Source organism: Theropithecus gelada, chromosome 16 (genome assembly GCF_003255815.1).
Source record: "Theropithecus gelada isolate Dixy chromosome 16, Tgel_1.0, whole genome shotgun sequence".
Taxonomy (NCBI): Eukaryota; Metazoa; Chordata; class Mammalia; order Primates; family Cercopithecidae; genus Theropithecus; species Theropithecus gelada.
Window position 1 is genome coordinate 51,467,485 of NC_037684.1, and position 21,234 is coordinate 51,488,718.

General features: G+C 59.8%; 2 protein-coding genes across 2 annotated transcripts in view; one reads left to right on the forward strand and one right to left on the reverse strand.

Moving 5' to 3' along the window:
- The window catches only part of TMC6 (transmembrane channel like 6), a 16,070-nt gene extending 13,977 nt beyond the window's left edge, over positions 1–2,093 (reverse strand). The window contains exons 1-2 of the mRNA XM_025362589.1: positions 1,909–2,093; positions 150–287 (exon numbers count right to left, since the gene is read on the reverse strand). Coding sequence (XP_025218374.1) covers positions 150–205 — 56 coding nt within the window. The 5' untranslated portion in view covers positions 206–287; positions 1,909–2,093. The remainder of the gene's footprint in view (positions 1–149; positions 288–1,908) is intronic.
- A 1,986-nt stretch (positions 2,094–4,079) lies between these two features.
- Positions 4,080–16,051, forward strand: TMC8 (transmembrane channel like 8). The gene is made up of 16 exons (XM_025362588.1): positions 4,080–4,154; positions 4,572–5,028; positions 5,172–5,320; positions 5,621–5,770; positions 6,049–6,131; positions 6,647–6,783; positions 7,107–7,254; positions 7,828–7,998; positions 8,303–8,442; positions 11,611–11,734; positions 12,092–12,189; positions 12,380–12,563; positions 12,712–12,842; positions 12,937–13,095; positions 13,525–13,603; positions 15,529–16,051. The coding sequence occupies exons 2-16, from the start codon at positions 4,880–4,882 to the stop codon at positions 15,805–15,807; spliced, it is 2,181 nt and encodes a 726-aa protein (XP_025218373.1). The 5' UTR covers positions 4,080–4,154; positions 4,572–4,879; the 3' UTR covers positions 15,808–16,051.
- The last annotated feature ends 5,183 nt before the right edge of the window (positions 16,052–21,234 follow it).

The following is a 21,234-nucleotide window of genomic DNA, read 5'->3' on the forward strand; positions in this document are numbered from 1 at the left end:
GGGGGGGGGGGGGGGGGGGGGGGGGGGGGGGGGGGGGGGGGGGGGGAGGCAGTCAGGCTACAGCCGCCTCTCTCCTTCCAGCGACCCCTGCTCAGGTGACCTCTCCGTGAGGGGTGGAACATTCCAGCCTCCAGCCCCAGAGCACTTACCCCTGGTCCCCCGGGGTCTCAGGGACATCGAGGATGAAGGCCAGCGGCTGGGCCATGTCTCTGGCCAATGCCCGCTAGTCTGCAGACCTAGGGCAGCTCAGAGCCTGGGCGCCACCTCCGGAGCCTCCTGCTGCCCATCTGATGAGACAGGGGCACAGAGCCAGGGCTGGCCTTCAATGCCTGGCGGGCGTCCACACCGGCCATTCCCGGGGGACCACGGGAGGTGCCACTCACAGCCCAGGCAGTCCTGTTTGCCCCCCTACCACCCCAGCTAGACACGTGGTCAGGCACCAAATAAGCCTCATGCCAGAATGGAATGGGGCCCCTCCAGTGTCTGGAGAGGGGAGAGAGGAAGGAAGGGTGTGGGGTCTGCAGTTCCCCATCTGTTTCCTCGATGTCGCCAGTCCCCGGGAAATGGGGAAGAGGTGGGGTGCCTGTAGACACAGCCCCTTTCAGGACCTCCATTCCCAGGGTTCTGGCACGAGACACCTCCTTTTTGGAGAGAAAGGTCAGGGCAGGCTGGAGGCCGTCTCTGCGTCTGCCCTATGACCCCAAAGCACTTCCTCCAGAGGAAATTAGCTGCTGGAGCCCTCACCGCCCCCAGCCCCAGGCAAAAGCAGCACAGGAGGCTCTTCCCCCACACAGCGGTCACTCCAGGCCACCCCCATCAGGGCGCCAAGGTCCTCATGTTCTCAGAAGACCCACTCCCCTGCGTTCCATCATCCCAGGGCGGCCAGCTGGGGAAGGGTGGCCAGGACCTCAACAAGCCTCCTTTGTCCTGGCTCTGCCGTCACCCAGCACAACTGTAACCAGAGCAGCCTTGCCTGGGGCCCTGGGCTCAGGGCCTATTCACCCTATGGGAGTGGAGCCAGGACTCAGCTCCCAGCCACCAGCGAGTCCTGCGGGCCTCTCCCCTGGGCTGCTCCTGCCCTCCCTCTCAGGAACTCAGGGCTCAAAGTCGGCCGGGTTGACGGGCGATTCCTCGGACAAAGCCCGGGTGCCCCAACAGAGCAGCTCCTTGCAGGGGTGCCAGTCACAGGGCCAGACGGTGCCCTCCCTCAGTGTCCAGGGTGCCATCTTCGGGCCCAGACCCCACACTACCCCCTCCCTCCAGCAGGCGCAAAGAGGTGGGAAAACCAGTACACAGCTCGGTTCGAGGCGGCCCCCACCCAGCCTAGCACGGGACAGCTGCCCAAGGAGGGACTTGAGGACGCCCCATCCAGTCCCTAAAGCTGGAATCCCTTCCTCCAGACAGGCCTTTCTAAGCTCAGGGGACCCGGCACCCCAGCACCCCGCCCCGAGGCCCGGGCAAGTCCAGCGGAGTTTCCGGGCGCACCATTCCCGAGCCCTGAGCCAGGTGGGGAGGGCTGGGCGGCGCCCGTTTCCAGGAACCCCCACCCCATCCGGCAGCGAGCCCCCGGGAGCAGCCGCTACCCAGTGAGAGCCGCAACCTGGCCCCGGAGCCCAGGGCGGCTGCAACTCGGGGGCCACTGAACCCGCCCCTCCCCTCCCGGTGCCCCGGAGCTCGCCTGGGGGCTGCAGATTTGGCCCCCACTCTGTCCTCCGCGCCCCTGCCGCTCCCAGCTCTGTCCGAGCCGGAGAGTCAAGCCCTGGGAGCTCCGGGAGCACCCGGGGAGGGAACTCGGCTACCAAGTGGCCTCAGAGGCCGAAAGAAATTCGGGGGGGGGGGTCCGCTGTCCCCGCATGAGAGAAGCAGCCGGGGCTGGCAGGACCCGGGACCGGAATCGCGGCCGCTCACCTGGGAGGCGCCGGGGGAGGGCGGGGGCCGCGCGCGCAGCCAGGGCTCACCTGTGCCCCGCAAGGGCCGCCGGGAACTAAGGGCTCGGCTCTCCTTCCCGAGGGAGTGGCAAAGGGCCCCGGGGGCGACGGGGTCAGTCGCAGCTCTGGCGGGGCCTGGGGGTAGCCGCACCTCCCGGCCCACGTCGGGGTTGGGGGGGGGGGGGGGCGGGCCTCGGTTATCACGTGACCCGGCCCCGCCCGCGGCGTCCCTGCCCCCCTCCGGGCGCCCCGCGGTGACTGTGCCTTCCTCCCTGCCAACTTCCGACCCCTCCTCCTGAGGTCTGAGCTGGGCCACGGCGGCCGAGTGTCTGGATTCATTCCAGTCCCTGGTTGACGTACCCAATTTTTGTGAGGCTCAGTTTCCCCAAGTTCCAAAAAGGGGCAGTACTTCCAGACCCATCTGCTTCCCATGGTTAGGGATCGTCCAAGTAAGATGCCGCTGAAAGCCCCAGGAACAGAGTCTCTCAGCCAAATTAGGCAACCCCCTCCCCACCGCAAGCCTCCTGCTGACTCTCCCAGACCTCCGCTGGGGGAGCCTGGTTATCTGCCCCGACTGACACCTGCGCAGTTCATTGTTTATCTAGTAAGAGTTCTGGCTCACTTCCTGTGTGCTGTGTGGAGAGGAGGGGATGAAAAGGAGGACACCCTGACACCTACCTGACTGTCCCCAGGTGCTGTACCCATTGCCCTGTTTTCTGTTCTTTCCCATGAGCCAGGAAGGTATACACTGATATTCTCCCATTTCACAGATGAGGAAACTGAGGCTGAGAGGTTAATCTGGGTGCCCCCGGTCAAAGCAGGAGACTTGGTGGTCCACCTGGGAACTCTATGGAGGAAACTGGCTTTGAGATGGCACCCCCAACCCCAAGCCCATTTGGAAGGGAGGGTCATTCCTGGTGGGGAGAGGCCATGAAGCAGGCAGGGTGAATGTGAGCTGGAGCCCAGGAGGGCAGGACAGGGCGCTGCTGCAGGTGAGAGCAGGCAGGCAAAAGCAAGGACCAGGCAGGGGCCAAGCTTCAGACCTTTTGCAGCTGCCAGTGTGGTCCTCAGATGGCTACCCCTAGCTGGTTCTTGGCAAGTGGCACCCTAGCATGGAGGCCCAGCCCCTGCCTCTCCTCCCACTGCTTCCCCCTCTCTGCATACCCACACTGAATTTGCATGAATGCCACCTCCTCTGGGGAGCCTCCCCAGATTGAACCCTGGTGGAGCACCTGCCACTTCCTATTGACATGTACATTTGTGGTTCTGTGCCCCCTCCTACCCCAGCCCACTGTGTGCCCAGCACCAGCACACAGCTTGGGCCTGACACACAGAAAGGTGTCTGGAAACCAGGAAGGAGGTGGGCAGAGAGGCAGAAAAAGCTATGAACATTCAACCTGAGTGGGTTGATGACTGGGCCCTACAGCAGGTGGAGAGGGAGCAGAGAGTCAGGGCTGTGGGCCTCCCAGGGGCCCGAGGACAAGGAATTGGCAAAACTATGTCTTAAATATCTAGCCTGGGAGAGCAGGAATGGAGCCAATTCCTCAGCACTAACTATGGGCCAGGTGCTAGGCCCGGGCCTTGGCAAATGATAGCACCAATGACGGGGGAAGTCCAGCAGTAACACCAAGAGTATCTGGAAACCCAGCAGCCAGGTTCAGGGAAGCCAACCATCCTGTCATTATCACACCCTCCAGGGGCTCTGTGGCAGGCAGATAAAGAGTTTGGCCCCTGCACCCCGCCGTCCGTATCCCCACCCATGTCAGGCTCCCAACTCGGGCCTCGAGGTCAGGTCCTGCCTCTCCAGGCTGGAAGGGGTGGAACGGAGAGGGCCTCAGTCACAGGCTGGGCATCCCCGGAGGCAGCCAGGGGGCAGACCCGGGACAGTGGACCCTAAGGCTGCAAAAGACCAGGCCCCGACTCCTGTGCAGAGAGGAAGGGCGGGCCACCTGCAACCCAGTGTGCACAGAGCTCCCGGGGAGGCTAAGCGGCCTACGCCTGTTACCTTCACCTCTGCATCTCAGGGGCCCACAGGAAGTGCCTGCTCGGCCTCAGTTTAGAGCAGAGGAAACCATGGGGTGGGAGGGGAGGAGGGAGGTAGTGGAGAGGGAAGCTGGGGTTCCTGTCACGTGACCCCTCCCCTGGGCTCCCTCACTGCCCTGCCTGGCTTGTCAGGAGTCGTCTGAGAAGGGGACTCCTCCAGGGACTCGGTCCCTCGGTCCCCAGGTGAGCTGGATGTTAAGTGGAGGGAGAATGCAGAGGGTGAGGGGCTGTGGAGGGCCAACTAGAGCCCTACAAGGCCAGCAGTGGGTCCCTGCTCCTGTCCCCATGGCTGGGGCTATAGCCACAGGTCCTCATCGGGGGCTCCCGGAGTATCTGGGCAGACCCGGGCCTGGAGGCTGGACCACTAGAAGGAAGACAGAAAGGGGTCCCCAGCCATCCAGAGTCAGATGCGGCAGATGCCAAGTCCCAGGAACTGTGGGGTTTGGGACACAGGCTCTTCTCGAAGGGCAAACTGGCACGTGGAGAAGAGCAGGAATTGTCTATCCTCAGGGTGAAGGTGGGCACAGGCACAGATGGGTGCCGGGTGCAGCAGGTCCTGGCTTTGCCTGTGACGGTCTCGACTTTCCATGCCCTTGACAGATGGGGAGACTGAGGCTGTGGCTGTGTGTCCCTCTGAGAGTTGGAGCGGGACTGGGCCCGAATTCAACCCCAGCAGGATTCTCTCTCATTTCTGAGCCCCGGAGGCGGCAAAGCGGCAGACCCGGGCAAGTGGACCCTAGGGCTGCAGGAACCCAGGCCCCGACGCCGGCGCAGAGGGGAAGGACGGACCTGCCCCCAGCCCAGAGTGCACAGAGGCCAGGGCCAAGGCCTTGCGGCTCATCCACCTGAGGCTTCATATCCCCTCCACGAGCAGCCAGGCGCCCCAGCCTCCGCCCACGCCTGCCGAGATGCTGCCGCCACGATCGGTGCCATCGGAGCGGGCCCCTGGGGTGCCGGAGCCCGAGGAGCTGTGGGAGGCAGAGATGGAGCGGCTGCGCTGCTCCGGGGCGCCCGTGCGCGGGCTGCCCTATGCCATGATGGACAAGCGCCTCATCTGGTGGGTGCCACGCGGGCGCCGGACGGTGGGTGGGGGGGTGCTGCGAGGCTGCCCCGTCGGATGGGGTGGGAACACCCCGTCTGCCTGGCCCAGGTGGGCAGGGCGGGTGACTCAGGGGCGCCCCTGTCACCACCCCCGTCCAGGCAGCTGCGGGAGCCCGCGGGGGTGCAGACCTTGCGCTGGCAGAGGTGGCAGCGCCGGCGGCAGACGGTGGAAAGGCGCCTGCGGGAGGCAGCGCAGAGGCTGGCCCGGGGCCTTGGGCTCTGGGAGGCGGCGCTCTACGAGATCGGGGGTAGGACCCGCGCGAACCGCGCCTCCCCTTGCCCTCTCTGGAGCCCCACTGCCCAAATCGGAAAAAGGAGGGTGGCATCATCCCACCTGCCTTCGCCCGGGTCCCCCGACCAATCAGCCCCTCCCCCTTCCCACCCCCTCCGCCCGCGGGCACCGCAAACCTCGAGCCCCCGCAGCGCCCCCAGGTGACTGTCAGCAGTACCTCCGGACTCGGGCGGGCACCCACCCCGTCCGGTGGGTCCGCCCTTGGACTCTCAGCCCGGCCCCAGCCTCCCTGACCCACCCTGCTCTCCCCCTGCAGGCCTCTTCGGCACCGGAATCCGTTCCTACTTCACCTTCCTCCGCTTCCTGCTGCTACTCAACCTGCTGAGCCTGCTGCTCACCGCAAGCTTCGTGCTGCTGCCCCTGGCCTGGCTCCGCCCCCCTGACCCAGGCCCCGCCCTGAACTTGAGTGAGTGCGCGACCCACCAGGGGAAGTGCTCCAGTGCCCACTTGCGCCATGAGGGGCTGGCCCAGGGCCCAGAGCGTGGGGACAACCCTGGGCGTGGTCCTGCCGTGCTGGCCCCGGGGCTCTCTCTCCCTGACTCCGCCTTGTGTGGGGCACACCTCTGGCACATCCTCAGCCCCCTGCTCAGGCCTCCCCAGGGTTGGGGGTTACGGAGCAGTAGCCGCAGAACCTCACCTATGCCTTGGGGATCCCTTTCTATTGACCTCCTTCCTCCTCAACAGCCCTCCAGTGCCCTGGCAGCCGCCAGTCCCAGCCTGGCGTTTTGAGGTTCCACAATCAACTTTGGCATGTTTTAACTGGCAGGGTGAGTGAGGTCTGTCCTGGCTATGGTCCAGAGTCTGGGAGACCCAGGGAACTGGCTTCAGGGGCCACAAGTCTAAGAGGACCTCTACTCCTCCAGGGACATTTCGGCTCCTCAGGGGATGGTCTTACCTAGACAGACTAGCCTGGCCAGTGGTGGGGTTAGAGAGAGGCTGAGGCCACTGTGCCCAACATAGACTCATGGACACATGCCCGTGGTCCTCGGAGCCCAGCTGGTGTAGGGGGTGCCAGGGACAAAAGGGAAAAAGTGCCCCAGCCTCTGGGAGAAGCACTTCCCCACCCTCATCCTGGGAAGCCATCGACTGGTTACCAATGGGGGCTCCTGGGTTCCAGTCCTGGCTCTATTTCTCAAAGCCCTGTGACCTCTGTGGGCCTCTAAGATGGGACACTCCCTACCTGATGGGGGGATTGTACGGGGGCTAGCGAGATCATATATGGAAAGCACTTAAGCTGAGCCTGGCGCTCACCCGGGCTGGGTATCTTCGTCGCTGTCCCCAGGCCTTCACCAACACCTATCTCTTCTATGGTGCGTACCGAGTGGGGCCTGAGAGCAGCTCGGCGTACAGCATCCGCCTGGCCTACCTCTTCAGCCCGCTGGCCTGCCTGCTTCTCTGCTTCTGTGGGACTCTGCGGCGGTGAGAGCAAAGCCCATACCTTCAACCCTTCCCGGGGGAATCTTCCCTGATCCGCCTTTCCTTGGCAGGGTACTCTCCCACTGGCAGGAACGCCCATGGCCCCGCACAGCAGGCTCCTGGGTGCTTCCTCAGCCTAGGCTCTGGCCACAGACCTTAGGAACAGGGCCACTGCCCCCCTACCCCTACCCCGACTCCTCACTCACCAGGACTTGCACCTGGGGCTGCAGGCGTCCTCCCCACCACAGGCCCAGAGCCAAGCCAAGGCTGAGGCTGGATGGTAGAGGTGCCCCTCCTCCAGCAGCCCCTGGTCTCCTGCCCCGCAGGATGGTGAAGGGGCTGCCGCAGAAGACTCTGCTGGGTCAGGGCTATCAGGCGCCTCTCAGCGCCAAGGTCTTCTCCTCATGGGACTTCTGCATCCGGGTGCAGGAAGCGGCCATCATCAAGAAGCATGAGATCAGCAACGAGTTCAAGGTGTGTGTGTGAGCGAGTGCGTGAGATCCACGAGCTGCAGGTGTGTGTGTGAGCGAGTGCGTGAGCTCTACAAGCTGCAGATGTGTGCGCGAGCGAGTGCATGAGCTCCACGAGCTGCAGGTGTGTGCGAGCGAGTGCGTGAGATCCACGAGCTGCAGGTGTGTATGTGAGCGAGCGTGTGAGATCCACGAGCTGCAGGTGTGTGTGCGAGTGAGTGCGTGAGATCCACGAGCTGCAGATGTGTGTGAGTGAGTGTGCGATCCATGAGCTCCAGGTGTGTGCAAGCAAGTGCGACTGTCCCAGTGTGTGTGAGCATGTGTGGGAGCCTGTGGGAGCGTGACAGAGAGCATGTGAATGTGTGTGCGTGTGAGGGCACATGTGACTGAATGGGTGATGGTGAGCACTCCTGTGAATGTGTGAATCGGAGTGTCTCTGGGAACGTGACAGTGTGAGAGTTCGTGACCGTGTATGTGAGTGTGAACGGTTGTGACGGCATGTGAGAGCGTTTCCTGCACCCTTTCCTCCCACGCCCACCGCGCCTGCAGCTGCCCCTGTCCCCACACTTCCTGGCAGGTGGAGCTGGAGGAGGGTCGCCGCTTCCAGCTGATGCAGCAGCAGACGCGGGCCCAGAGGGCCTGCCACCTGCTCTCCTACCTGCGGGTCAACATACTCATCGGGCTCCTGGTGGTTGGGGCCATCAGCGCCATCTTCTGGGCTACCAAGTACTCACAGGACAACAAGGAGGTGCTAGGCAACTGCATTCATTTAATCCTGGCCAGAACTGCGGGGGGAGACGGGATGATCCCATTTTACAGATGAGGAAACCGAGGCTCAGAGAGGTTCAATCGGTCGTGGCCACAGGTCACGGCCAGGACAGGCGGGCTCCCACTGGATATTCCCACCGACTGCCAGACTGCCAAAGTGAATAGCTTACAGTCTTCCCTGTTCTGGGCCTGCCCCAGAGTTACACTTTAGGAGGCCATGGGGGGCAGAGAGCCGACAGGGGCCCTCCAGCACACGGGCTCCCCTGACCTGCCTTTTCCTGCAGGAGTCCCTGTTTCTGCTGCTCCAGTACCTGCCCCCTGGGGTCATCGCCCTGGTCAACTTCCTGGGTCCCCTGCTGTTCACATTCCTGATCCAGCTGGAGAACTACCCTCCCAACACGGAAGTCAACCTCACCCTGATGTGGTGAGTGCCACCCTTGGTGGGGACAAGTCTACATCCTGCTGCTCTGTTTTGCTTGTCACCTGGCACCTGGGGTCCCCAGCTGAGAGGCTTCCCTGTTCACTAGTGGCCCAAGGGAAGGCAGGTAGACACCTCACTGCACACGACCTCATCGCCCCAGGTCTAAGGCTTTCCAATCCCCCGCCTCTGAAGGAAGTCGCCAGTCTGGACCAAGCTCTGGCCATTCAGTGGAGCAAGGGACTGTGGCCAGGGGTGTTGGGAATGGGCTTTGCACACAGGAAAACCAGCAACACGGGACATGCAGAGCTTCTACACCCTGAGAATGTACTCCCCTTACCCGGACAACCCTCACGTGACCCATAAAGTCCAGACCATCCTCATCCCCCTTTGAGGGATGAGGAAACTGAGGTTCACATGGGTAAAGCACCCAGCCAAAGTCAAGCGCATCGTGCCTACCAGGTGCAAGTTCAAAAGCAAGCCCTCGGCCTCCTGGGCTCAAGCGATCCTCCCACCAGAGCAGCTGGGACCACCCCCCCACCAGGCTCTGCCATCTTCTGCCTTAGTACTTAGGTCCTGTCTAGACCCCCTACTTCTCCACCCTTCACCCAGCCACAGAAATTCTACTGTGAAGCCCGCCTGAGCTCCCACCAGCTTCTCTCCCTCCCACCACCCTCAACCATCACTTGCCCTGTTTTTCCCTCTGCTTCCTCAAAGTCAGTCGTGTTTGGTTTGCTTTGAAACTTTATTGTTTGAGGCCCGGCATGGTGGCTCACACCTGTAATCCCAACACTTTGGGAGGCCAAGGCAGGTGGATCACCTGAGGTCAGGAGTTCAAGACCAGCCTGGCCAACATGGTGAAAACCTGTCTCTACTAAAAATACAAAAATCGGCCGGGCGCGGTGGCTCAAGCCTGTAATCCCAGCACTTTGGGAGGCCGAGACGGGCGGATCACGAGGTCAGGAGATCGAGACCATCCTGGCTAACACGGTGAAACCCCGTCTCTACTAAAAAAAAATACAAAAAACTAGCCAGGCGAGGTGGCGGGCACCTGTAGTCCCAGCTACTCGGGAGGCTGAGGCAGGAGAATGGCGTAAACCCAGGAGGCGGAGCTTGCAGTGAGCTGAGATCCGGCCACTGCACTCCAGCCTGGGCCACAGAGCGAGACTCCGTCTCAAAAAAACAAACAAACAAACAAACAAAAAATCAGCCAGGTGTGGTGGCGCACACCTGTAATCCCAGCTACTTAGGAGGCTGAGGCAGGAGAATCACTTGAACCTGGGAGGGAGACATTGCAGTAGAATGCGCCACTGCACTCCAGCCTGGGTGACAGAGTGTGACCCTGTCTCAAAAAAACACCTAAAAATTCAAAGTGTTCAACAAAGTGGAGACTTTAAAAATAAGCCCTTGGACTGAACTCAGTGGCTCATGCCTATAATCCCAACACTTTGGGAAGCCGAGGTGGGAGGATTGCTTGAACCCAGGAGTTCAAGACCAGCCTGGCCAACAAAGCAAGACCCTGTCTCTACAAAAAATTAAAAAGTTAGCCGACCTTGGTGGTGCACGCCTGTAGTCCCAGTTGCTTGGGAGGCTGAGGCAGTAGGATGGCTTGAGCCCAGGAGTTTGAAGACACAGTGAGCTGTGATCCCACTACAGCACTCCAGCCCTGGTGACAGAGTGAGACCCTGTCTCTAAGTTAAAAAGCGCTCACCAGCTGGGCGCAGTGGCTCATGCCTATAATCCCAGCACTTTGGGAGGCTGAGGCAGGCAGATTACCTGAGGTTGGGAGTTCAAGACCAGCCTGGCCAACATGGTGAAACCCCATCTCTACTGAAAATACAAAAAATCAGCCGGGTGCAGTGGTGCGCACCTGTAATCCCAGCTACTTGGGAGGCTGAGGCAGGAGAATCGCTTGAACCTGGGAGGCAGAGGTTGCAGTGAGACGAGATCATGCTGCTACACTCCAGCCTGGGCTACAGAGTAAGACTTCATCTCAAAAAAAAAAAAAAAAAAAAAAATGCTCTCACCTACCCCTAGCTCCCTCAACAGGAGAACCACTGTTCCCAGCCACTCTCTAGCCCCATGTCAGCAGCGGGAATGTCCCCTCAGAGCTAACACGTGGCCAGGCACAGTGACTCACGCCTGTAAGGTCAACACTTTGGAAGGCCAAGATGGGAGAATCACAGGAGTTTGAGATCAGCCTGGGCAACGTGGCAAGAGCCCGTCTCTACAAAACTACAAAAAAATTAGTTGGGCATGGTGGCACACCATCCTAGCTACTAGAGAAGCTGAGGCAGGAGGATCACTTAAGCCCAGGAGGTCAAGGCTACAGGGAGCTGTGATCACGTCACTGCACGCCAGCCTAGGCAATGGAGTGAGACCCTATCTCCAAAAAAAAAAAAAAAAAAAGTAAAAACAGATAACGTGCATGCGATGATGTTTCATTTAGACAATCACACCTATTGTCTGGTCATGCATTGTGCAGTACATATGTGTGGCATGTGTTTATGACATGCAAGCTCATGTCAGTGGGCTTCGACGTCCACAGGTGGCAGAGGAAAGGAGGAGCTCGCCTGTAGTCAGGATCCTGAAAAGGCCACACACAGGCTTCTCCACCGCAGGGCTTGCTGCATGTGCCTCTCCACACCGGCTGTAGGGGAACGTGGCTGGACTGTGCAGTGTTTCTCAAACTGATTTAAAAACAGAACCCTTGGCCGGGCGCAGTGGCCCACGCCTGTAATCCCAACACTTTGGGAGGCCAAGGCGGGTGGATCAGCTGAGATCAGGAGTTTGAGACCAGCCTGGCCAACATGGCGAAACACTGTCTCTACTAAAAATATAAAATTTAGTCAGAAATCGCTTGAACCTAAGAGGCAGAGGTGGCAGTGAGCCGAGGTCACACCACTGAACTCCTGCCTGGGTGACAGAGTGAGACTTGGTCTCAAAACAAACAAAAAAACCCCCCACAGAACCCTTTTTCCCATGAATCACCTGGAGACTCAGACTCTGAGAATACACTTTGGACCACGTTGCCACAGACAGAGCAGGTTGGAAGGAGACTGGGCCCAGGAAACAACATGATCCCACTCAAGACATCAGCCACACCTGTAGCTTGGGGGGAGCCCAGTGCCTGTGTGCCTGGGCCCCTCCACCTGACAAGGTCCCTACCCACAGGTGCGTGGTGCTGAAGCTGGCCAGCTTGGGGATGTTCTCCTTCTCCCTGGGTCAGACCATACTGTGCATTGGCAGAGACAAGACCAGCTGTGAGTCCTACGGCTACAACGCTTGTGACTATCAGGTGGCTGGCAGCCCGGCGGAGCCTGTCTCTCCCTTCCTTCTCCCCAAAAGCTCCCCTCAAACTGTGCAGAGCCCTGTTCCTGCCCCTTTAGTCACCTTTGAGAGAAGCTGTGAGCAGGACTGCCTGCACCATGGCACACCTCCAGGGGGCGCCACTGCTGCCACATGGTGTAGTGTGGCTGCCCTGGCTGTGAGGCTTCCTGCTCTAATCCCATCCTCAAGGCCTGGGTTTCAACCTAACGATTCTATCAGACACCAGGCAAGGCACCTGTACCACAGAGACCCCCCACAGGAGGCTAAGGGAAGGGAGGGCCGGGAGGCCATGAGTGGTGACAGGTCCCCTTCCCCTGCACCCCAGTGCTGGGAGAACTCCGTGGGGGAGGAGCTGTACAAGCTGAGTATCTTCAACTTTCTCCTCACCGTGGCCTTTGCCTTCCTGGTCACCCTGCCTCGGAGGTGAGCCCTGGGGTGACGCCTCCAGAAGGGTGGGGGTGCCACGGGCATGTTGGGGGTGGCCAGTGGCTACAGCCAAGGGTGAGCGGGTCCAGTATGGAGCTCGGGAGTGAGTGGCAGGCTGTGGCTATGGCCAATACGGCCCACGCATCTGTCTGGAGTGGTGGGTACCTGGACCCTCCCATCCCTGCAGGCTGCTGGTGGACCGGTTATCAGGCCGGTTCTGGGCCTGGCTGGAACGAGAGGAGTTCCTGGTCCCCAAGAATGTGCTGGACATCGTGGCGGGGCAGACGGTCACCTGGATGGGCCTCTTCTACTGCCCCCTGCTGCCCCTGCTGAATAGCGTCTTCCTCTTCCTCACCTTCTACATCAAGAAGGTGTCGGCTCATGGCTGGGGAGTATGGGGTTGGTGCCTTTGGGTGGATGCCTTGAGCGGGGCTTGCCTCCTGCCCCCTTTCCTGGGCGTCAGCCTCCTGGGGTCTGCATAACTCTCTGATTCCTTGTTGCTGTTGCTTGCGCCCCCAGTACACCCTCCTGAAGAACTCCAGGGCATCTTCGCGGCCCTTCCGCGCCTCCAGCTCCACCTTCTTCTTCCAGCTGGTGCTCCTCCTGGGCCTGCTTCTGGCTGCAGTGCCCCTGGGCTATGTGGTCAGCAGGTGAGGGGAAGAGGAGGGGGGCACCCAGAGGATGGCAGGGGTAGCTCCTCACCCAGGACCCTGATGCCAGCCCGCCTTGGCCATCTCTCTCCAGCATCCACTCCTCCTGGGACTGCGGCCTCTTCACCAACTATTCAGCCCCCTGGCAAGTGGTCCCGGAGCTGGTGGCCCTTGGGCTCCCGCCCATTGGCCAGCGTGCCCTCCACTACCTGGGCTCCCACGCCTTCAGCTTCCCCCTCCTCATCATGCTCAGGTGCTCAGGGCAGCAGGGGCCATGGGAGGGGGCACCTGGAGGGAGAGGTCCTTCCTTCCATGGGGGTGGTAAGCCTGTGCACCCCCAACCAGGAGCCAGATGCAGAAAGCCAAGGGAAGCAGGGGCCCCTGAAAAGCAGGTACCTCCTGGGCCCACCCTCTGGGCTGCCGTGGGGATTGCAGGATCACTGGGGAAGCACCATGTCTGGGCAGCGGCAGCTGCTGAGCTCTTGGTATTGCTGTGCCAGAGGTGAGGGGATGAGGGGCTCTTCGAGGAAGGAGAGGAGGGTCCCATCCTCAGATACAGCAGTGTGCAGTGAGAAGACCCCAGTACCGAGTATTGTAGAGACTGAGGTGGGGAGAGAGGAAGTCAGGGAGAGGCACTTGTGGCCCCAGGGGCAACTGACCATGAATCCCCTTCTGACCCAAGCCTCGTCCTGACGGTGTGCATCTCCCAGACCCAGGCCAATGCCAGGGCCATCCACAGGCTCCGGAAGCAGCTGGTGTGGGTGAGTGTCCTCGGGACTGGCAAGGGGACAGCAGCTTCAGTGGAAACCCTTCCCTGTGTGTGGCCAAGGGCCTGGGACAGGTCTGAGTGGGTCAGGCGGGTTCTTCCTACTGGAGGGCATGGCCTCAGGCTGAGGGTAAAGATGGGGAAGGGGAGGAAGAGAACAGCTCAGGTTCCTGGTACCGGGAACCAGACCTGGTATGACATGACCTTAGGGGCTGGGCCTCTGCCTGTAATCCCAGTGCTTTGGAGGCCCAGGCAGGAGGATCGGATCACTTGAAGCCATAAGTTCAAAACCAACCTGGGCAACAAAGCAAGACCCCGGTCTCCACCAAAAATAAGTAATTAATTTTTTAAAAAGAGAATGTGGCCGGGCTTTGTGGCTCACGCCTGTAATGCCAGCACTTTGGGAGGCCGAGGTGGGCGGATCACGAGGTCAGGAGATCGAGACCATCCTGGCGAACATGGTGAAACCCCGTCTCTACTAAAAATACAAAAATATTAGCCAGGCGTGGTGGTGTGTGCCTGTAGTCCCAGCTTCTAGGGAGGCTGAGGCAGGAGAATGGCATCAACCCAGGAGGTGGCGGAGCTTGCAGTGAGCGGAGATCACGCCACTGCACTCCAGCCTGGGCAACAGAGCGAGACTCCGTCTGAAAAAAAAAAAAAAAATTACAAAAAAAGGTAGCTGGGCGTGGTGGCACGCGCCTATAATCCCAGCTACTTGGGAGGCTGAGGCAGGAGAATTGCTTGAATCCGGGAGGTGGAGGTTGCAGTAAGCCAAGATCACGCTGTTGCACTCTAGCCTGGGCAATAAGAGTGGGAAAATAAAATAAAATAAAATAAAATAAATAAAATAAAATAATAAAATAAAATAAAATAAAATTGGGCACGGTGGCTCACGCTTGTAATCCCAGCACTTTGGGAGGGCGAGGTGAGTGGATTGCCTGAGGTCAGCAGTTCAAGACCAGTCTGGCCAACATAGTGAAACCCTGTCTGAGCTAAAAATACAAAAAAAATTAGCTGGGCATGGTGGCGGGTGCCTGGGGAGTCTGAGGCAGGAGAATCGCTTAAACCCAGGAGGCGGAGGGGCGGAGGTTGCAGTGAGCCGAGATCACCCCCTTGCACTCCAGCCTGGGCAACAAGAGCAAAACTCCGTCTCAAAAAAAAAAAAGGGTAATATGGCTGAGTGCAGTGGCTCACGCCGAGGCGTGAAGAGTGCTTGAGTTCAGGAGTTTGAGACGAAGCTGAGCAACATAGCAAGACCTCGTTTCTACTAAAAATCAAAGAAATGAGCTGGGCGTGGTGGCGCGTGCCTGTGGTCGCAGCTATTCCGGAGGCTGAGGTGGGAAGATCGCTTGAGCCTGAGAGGGTCAGGCTGCAGTGGGCTGTGGTCTTGTTACTGCACTCCTGCCTGGGCAACAGAGCGACACGCAGTTTCCAAAAACAAAAACAATTTTAAAAAAGATACGACTTTAGGCTTGGGAACAGGGGTTTAATAGAGCTGAGGGCAGAACAGTGACATGGCTAAGGCGTGGCCTCAGGGTGGGGCCTTTAACGGGGGCGTGGCCTTGGGCTGCTTGGGGACGGACTCTTAGGAGCTGCATGGGGTGGGACCCTGGTGGGGCGTGGTCTCAGGGCATGTTGGGGGTGGGGCCCTTGGGGGGTGTGGTCTCGGGCGGGGATGTGGAGGGAGTGGCATCTGGCCGCGTTATGGGCGGGACTCTTGAGGGCGTGGTCTAGGGCTGCATCGGGGCGGGACCCTGGTGGGGCGTGGCCCTTGGAGGGTGTGGTCTTGGGCGGGGCATGGCCTCTGGCTACTTTGGGTGCGGGCTGGCCCTTGGGCCGAGGAGCTGCTGCCGCTGCTGTCCTCACACTGGCTCGTGGGAAGCGGCGCCTGTCGCAACTCGCCACTTGCTTTCCTCACAGCAGGTTCAGGAGAAGTGGCACCTGGTGGAGGACCTGTCGCGACTGCTGCCGGAGCCAGGCCCGAGGGACTCTCCAGGCCCCAAGTCCCCTGCCTCCCAAGCTTCGCGCCCTCGGTCCTTCTGCCCCGGATTCCCGTGCCCTGGCTCTCCGGGCCCCCGGGCCCCGCCGCCGGGCCCCTCCGTTGTGGATGCCGCGGGACTGCGTTCCACTTGCCCCGGACCGCACGGTACCCCGGCCTCCGCCCGTAGATTCCGCTTCCCCAGCGTCGCAGAGCTGTAACCCCGATCCCTGCCTCACCAAAGCCTCCCTGGGGCCCCTCCAGGCCTCCTTACTCCATCTTCCAGGCCCCTGGCAACCACCGCCCTCCTCAGTGGCTCCAGGGCCTCCCTCAGGGGTCTCCAAAGACGGACACACAAAGCAGGAAGAACATATGGGAATTTTCTCTTTATATTTTGATCTCATTCCTTTAAAATGTCTATTTTTATTATGTTTTTTATAATATACACAATCTATTAGTATAGTATCTCATGAATGCAGTTTTTTTCTAGAGTGTGTTCTGACTTTTTTTAGAACCATGAGTGCAATTTATACACATACATCTATTGGGAATCCTCAGAAGTTGTTTACTGATGGAAGCAGCTTCAGAAGAGTCTGGGGACCACTTCCTAAGGAAGGAAAGAGCTGGCCACAGTTAGAGCAAGCCTGCCTGGGGGCCTGCTCTGTGTTCCAGAGCAAACTGCCTGCATCATCCCCTCCTGTTACTCTCCCTTCACCTGAGACAGTCAAGCCACAGCGTCAGCCAGGGCCAGAGCTGGGATTTGAACCCAGGCACTCAGGCTCCAGAGCCACACTGCCCCAGCGTGGGGCTTAGAGGCTGCTCCTGGCTCTGACTGAGGGGCTGCCTGAAGCCGGGTGAGAGGGTGCTGGGTCAGCTTTTCCCTAGCGGGAATCCTCTTCGTCCAGTCGTATAACTTAGCAGCCTCACGTCCAAAGAGCTGCCTTGGAAAACTCAATAGAGCCCTGGCTTCCTGCAGAGCCCGGTTCTCCCAGCCTGCTTCATGGCTCCCTGGTTGAGCCAAGCTTGCGGATCTGTGGCGTGAAGGTACCCGCACTGCCTGGGCCTCAGTGGTATGTATGGGCCTCCACTGTGGGCAGCAGACAGGGGCCCAGGCAGGTGAGGCAGCTGGCCACAAGGGCAGGGCTGGGTCCCCCTCCCAAGGCTGTGTCTGATGTTCTTAAGGCTGTTCAAGGTTCCTTTTCCAAGCCTCCTGTTCTCCCACCCCCACCCCTGCCATGCTGCAGTGACTCTACATCTGTGGTTCTCAGCCTTGGTGAACACCTGAGTAGCTGCTACAAGCTGGCCGCAGCCCAGCGACTCTGATGTGGTTGGTCCAGCAGCCAGGGCATCGGGACTTTTCGAAGCTTCCAGGTGACTCACCGGCAGCTGGGGATGCGAAGTGTCAGGAAGGAAGGTCAGAAGTCCCAGGATGCACTTGAAAAGCCTCTAGCTCCACCAGTGACCAGCTCCTGGCCGGACTCCTGGCCTGGACTCAGCATCCGGCAGGCTCTGGTCTCTCACCCTCAGGGCTGGGGGCTTCTTCACATGGTCATCAAAGACTTGGCCAGTTCCGCCTCTCCTGCAGCCATCCTTGTCTCACCCAGCATCTCATGACCCATCAGTTCACCAGCAAACACGGTGAAGTGCTGCTGGTGCTGGGCCCTGTGCTGGGGTTGAGGGTTCTCTGGCCCTCATCTGGCGATGAGAGAAAGAGGGAAATGGTGAGCTCTGTGTTCCGTCGGGGGGTAGCGACAAGTCTGGACCAGATAAAAGTGACTCATGTTGTTAATTAGCAGCTCAGGGCCAAAGGTGGTCCCTGGACCAGTGGCCTCAACATCACCTGGGGAAAGGTTAGAAATGCACTTTCCCGGCCGGGCGCGGTGGCTCAAGCCTGTAATCCCAGCACTTTGGGAGGCCGAGACGGGCGGATCACGAGGTCAGGAGATCGAGACTATCCTGGCTAATATGGTGAAACCCCGTCTCTACTAAAAAATACAAAAAACTAGCCGGGCGAGGCGGCGGGCGCCTGTAGTCCCAGCTACTCGGGAGGCTGAGGCAGGAGAATGGCGTAAACCCGGGAGGCGGAGCTTGCAGTGAGCTGAGATCCGGCCACTGCACTCCAGCCTGGGCGACAAAGTGAGACTCCGTCTCAAAAAAAAAAGAAATGCACTTTCCCAGGCCCACCTCAGCCTCCTGAATCAGAGCAGCCCTTTGGCAAACTGTACTGAGAACCAACTGCGTACATCACCGAGCGCTGTGAATAAGACAAGCTTTGAGACCTTGAAGGAATCATCAAACTCTCGGCCTCGGTGTGCTCACCCAGGGCGAGACAAAGACGCTGTGCTCCTCCAAGTGGCCTCCAAGATTAAATGAACAATACCTTTTTTTTTTTTTTTTTTTTGAGACAGTCTCTTTCTGTTGCCCAGGTGGGAGTGCAGTGGCAAGATCTTGGCTCACTGCAACCTCTGCCTCCCAGGTTCAAGCCATCCTCCTGCCTTAACCTCCTAAGTAGCTGGGACTACAGGCACCTGCCACCATGCCTGGCTAATTTTTTGTTTTGTTTTTGTTTCTGAGATGGAATTTTGCTCCTGTTGCCCAGGCTGGAGTGCAATGGCACGATCTTGGCTCACTGCAACCTCCACCTCCCAGGTTCAAGCCATCCTCCTGCCTCTCGGCCTCCTGAGTAGCTGGGACTACGGGCGCCCGACACCACACCCGGCTAATTTTTTTGTATTTTTAGTAGCGATGGGGTTTCACCTTGTTGGCCAGACTGGTCTCTAACTCCTGACCTCAGGTGATCCACCTGCCTTGTCCTCCCAAAGTGCTGAGATTACAGGTGTGAGCCACCACACTTGGCCCATACAGTGACTTTTGAAGTGTCTCCATGGGGACCTAGAAATGCAGTGGTGGCTCCTATTACAATGTGGTCACTGGCCTGAAGGAGCCAAATGGGAGATGATGGGGAGTGGACCTGGGGCCCCCTATGATCGGGACCACCCAGGAAGACAGCTCAGGGGGCCTCGAGCAATGGGCTTCTTCCAGCAGGAGGTATCTTGGAGCCAGTGACAGGCAGGGCCTTGGAGAAAGGGAAGCTTTTGACAGGAGCTGAGGGCAGAGCGGGGGCTGAGCAAAGATGGGCCACAGTGGAGGCTGGGAAGCTGGAAATCTGAGGCATCTAGACTGGGATGCAGGGCACACGGGGACAGCCAGTGTGAAGACGGAACTGGTGCTCCGGCAGCATGTGCTGTGGGCTAGGATGACTTTCTGTACATGACAGGAAGCTGGGGGCCATGACCTAACGAGGGGCTGTGCCAGGCGCTTAGAAGTCCTGCCAGGCAGGAAGGGACTGTCCAGGGCTCATCGCAGTAGATGCAGTAAAGGTCTTACCAGGCGGGAGAGCCCACCGCACGTGGGGTGTCCCAGCCGCCCCCAGCCTTGGGGACTTGGCCCTCCCCTGCCCAGCCCTGAGAGGCTGCCCCATCTTTCTGTGTCCCTGCAACCCCACTATCCTGGCCAGGGCAGCCCAGAGCAGACTCCCACCCACAGGACCCTTCCGGGGACACAGTATGGGGGAGGAAACGCGGAGATGCTGGGAAGAGCATTTGTTACCAAGGACAGTGGCCTCTGCGAGCAAAAATCACAGAACATCAGCCTGAAGTGGGTGGTTGGAGAGCTCTTGGGGGCCCCCAAACTCCACGCAAGGTGACCTGGGGGCGACCTCGGAGGCATGGCTGCTGTGTCCTCACCTACTCTGCAGTCTGGACAGAGGAGCAGCGCAGCCCAGAGAACTGGTCAACCAGACGGGTGCACAAGTGATCCCTGAGGATGAGGGGGTACAGGAGGTGATCCCTGAGGATGAGGGGGCACAGGAGAGATGTTTGGGTCCCTCAAGGCTTGGGGAAAATGGCCCAGGAGTCCGCCTTCGCGCTCTGGCCCCAGCTTCCCCACACACTGGGAAGAGGAAGAGCTCCTCATAAGCTGCGTAAACTCAACTGAACACCACATGGAGAAAAAGAGTGAGTTTCCCTGGCCTGCAGGCAAGAGGCTGCCAGCAGCTCGGGGCCTGGGCAGCCAGCCAGCTCCCCAGCAACCTCTGTCTCCCTTCAGTCTTCAGTTCCCTTCCCCACCCGCCTTCAGCAGAAATGAGAACAGACTTTGGGAAGGGAAGGGAGTTTTACCAGGAAACTAAGAGAAAATGCTCTAGCTCCACAGCTGGGAGAAACTGAAGAGAGGCCGGTGGGTGCACAGGAGGCAGGCTCCATCCCCGGGACCATGGGTAACAAGCGGCAGAAACCGACTCAGGCCAGCTGGGAGAGGGGAATACCCAGGGGTCAACAGAGCCAGTCTGCAGCGACCTCCAGGACACCTGCACCTGCCTCCCCACCATCCTTTTGGCCACTTCCTGGTCAGCAGGGCCTCTCCCTCAGACCAGCTTCTCAACACACCCAGAACTCCGGTGCAGCACATCCCTGAGAAAGGCCGAGAGGAGAGCTGGGGCGGGGCTGTGAGTGGCCTCCCTTGGTCAGGTGTTCACTCCTGGACGGTGCCCAGGGGCAGAGAGTGTGGTTGACCAGTCAGGAGCCACAGGTGGCAGCAGCTCCCACAGGAGGCAGTGGTCACCTGGCGGCGGGGGACACATTCTTGAAGGAGGCAGCCAGAAAAGGCGTTCCCCACACCAAGTGTGGGAAACTGAGCTGGGCCGGAAAGTGACAGGCTGGTCCAGCATCCCCAGGCTGAGCTTGGACACAATGCCGGGTGCAGGGACCCACAGCGGAGCTGGCAGGGTCCCAGCCTCAATCCCCTGTGCTCTCACATCTGTCTGTGTTCCGGGGACTGCCTGGCCCCAGCCCTGGCCTCAGGGCTCTGGGAGGCCCTGCTCACCCCTGCCCTCCCTGCGGGTGAGGAGCCTCTGCCGCTGACCTCTGCACACACACCGCCTGCGATGCAGCTGGGTCTGCTGCTGCCCAAGGCCAGCACTGGGGCCAGTTCCCTGCGGAATGACCATCCATGTGACTTCCCACCATCCTCAATGGGGCCTGAGGAACTTCTGAAGGGCAGTGCTTGGGCACACCACACTCCAAGACCCAGGACTCCAGGACACATCACACTCCAGGACCAGGGGCCTTGTCGGTCTGGGGTTTCATTCTGGGGCTGGGTGCAGCCTTGGCCACCTGGCTGTGAACCATCATGGGTGGGGCTGCCTCTTCTCAGCCCAGCAGGTCCCCAGCTGCTTGGAAAGGACCCAGTGATTATATGAGGGTCACCTGGGTCATCTAGGACAACCTCCTCCTCTCAAAATGAGAAGATTCACAGCCTTCATTCCTCTCGCTGCGTGACATGGTGCTCACGGGCTCCAGAGGTTAGAGCGTGGACATCTTTTTTTTTTTTTTTTTTTTTTTGAGACAGAGTCTCGCTCTGTCGCCCAGGCTGGAGTGCAGTTGGCATGATCTCGGCTCACTGCAACCTCCGCCTCCTGGGTTCAAGCGATTCTCCTGCCTCAGCCTCCCAAGTAGCTGGGATTACAGGTGCGCACCACCACGCCCGGCTAATTTTTGCATTTTTAGTAGAGATGGAGTTTCGCCATGTTGGCCAGGCTGGTCTCGAACTCCTGACCTCAGGTGATCTGCCCACCCAGGCCTCCCAAAGTG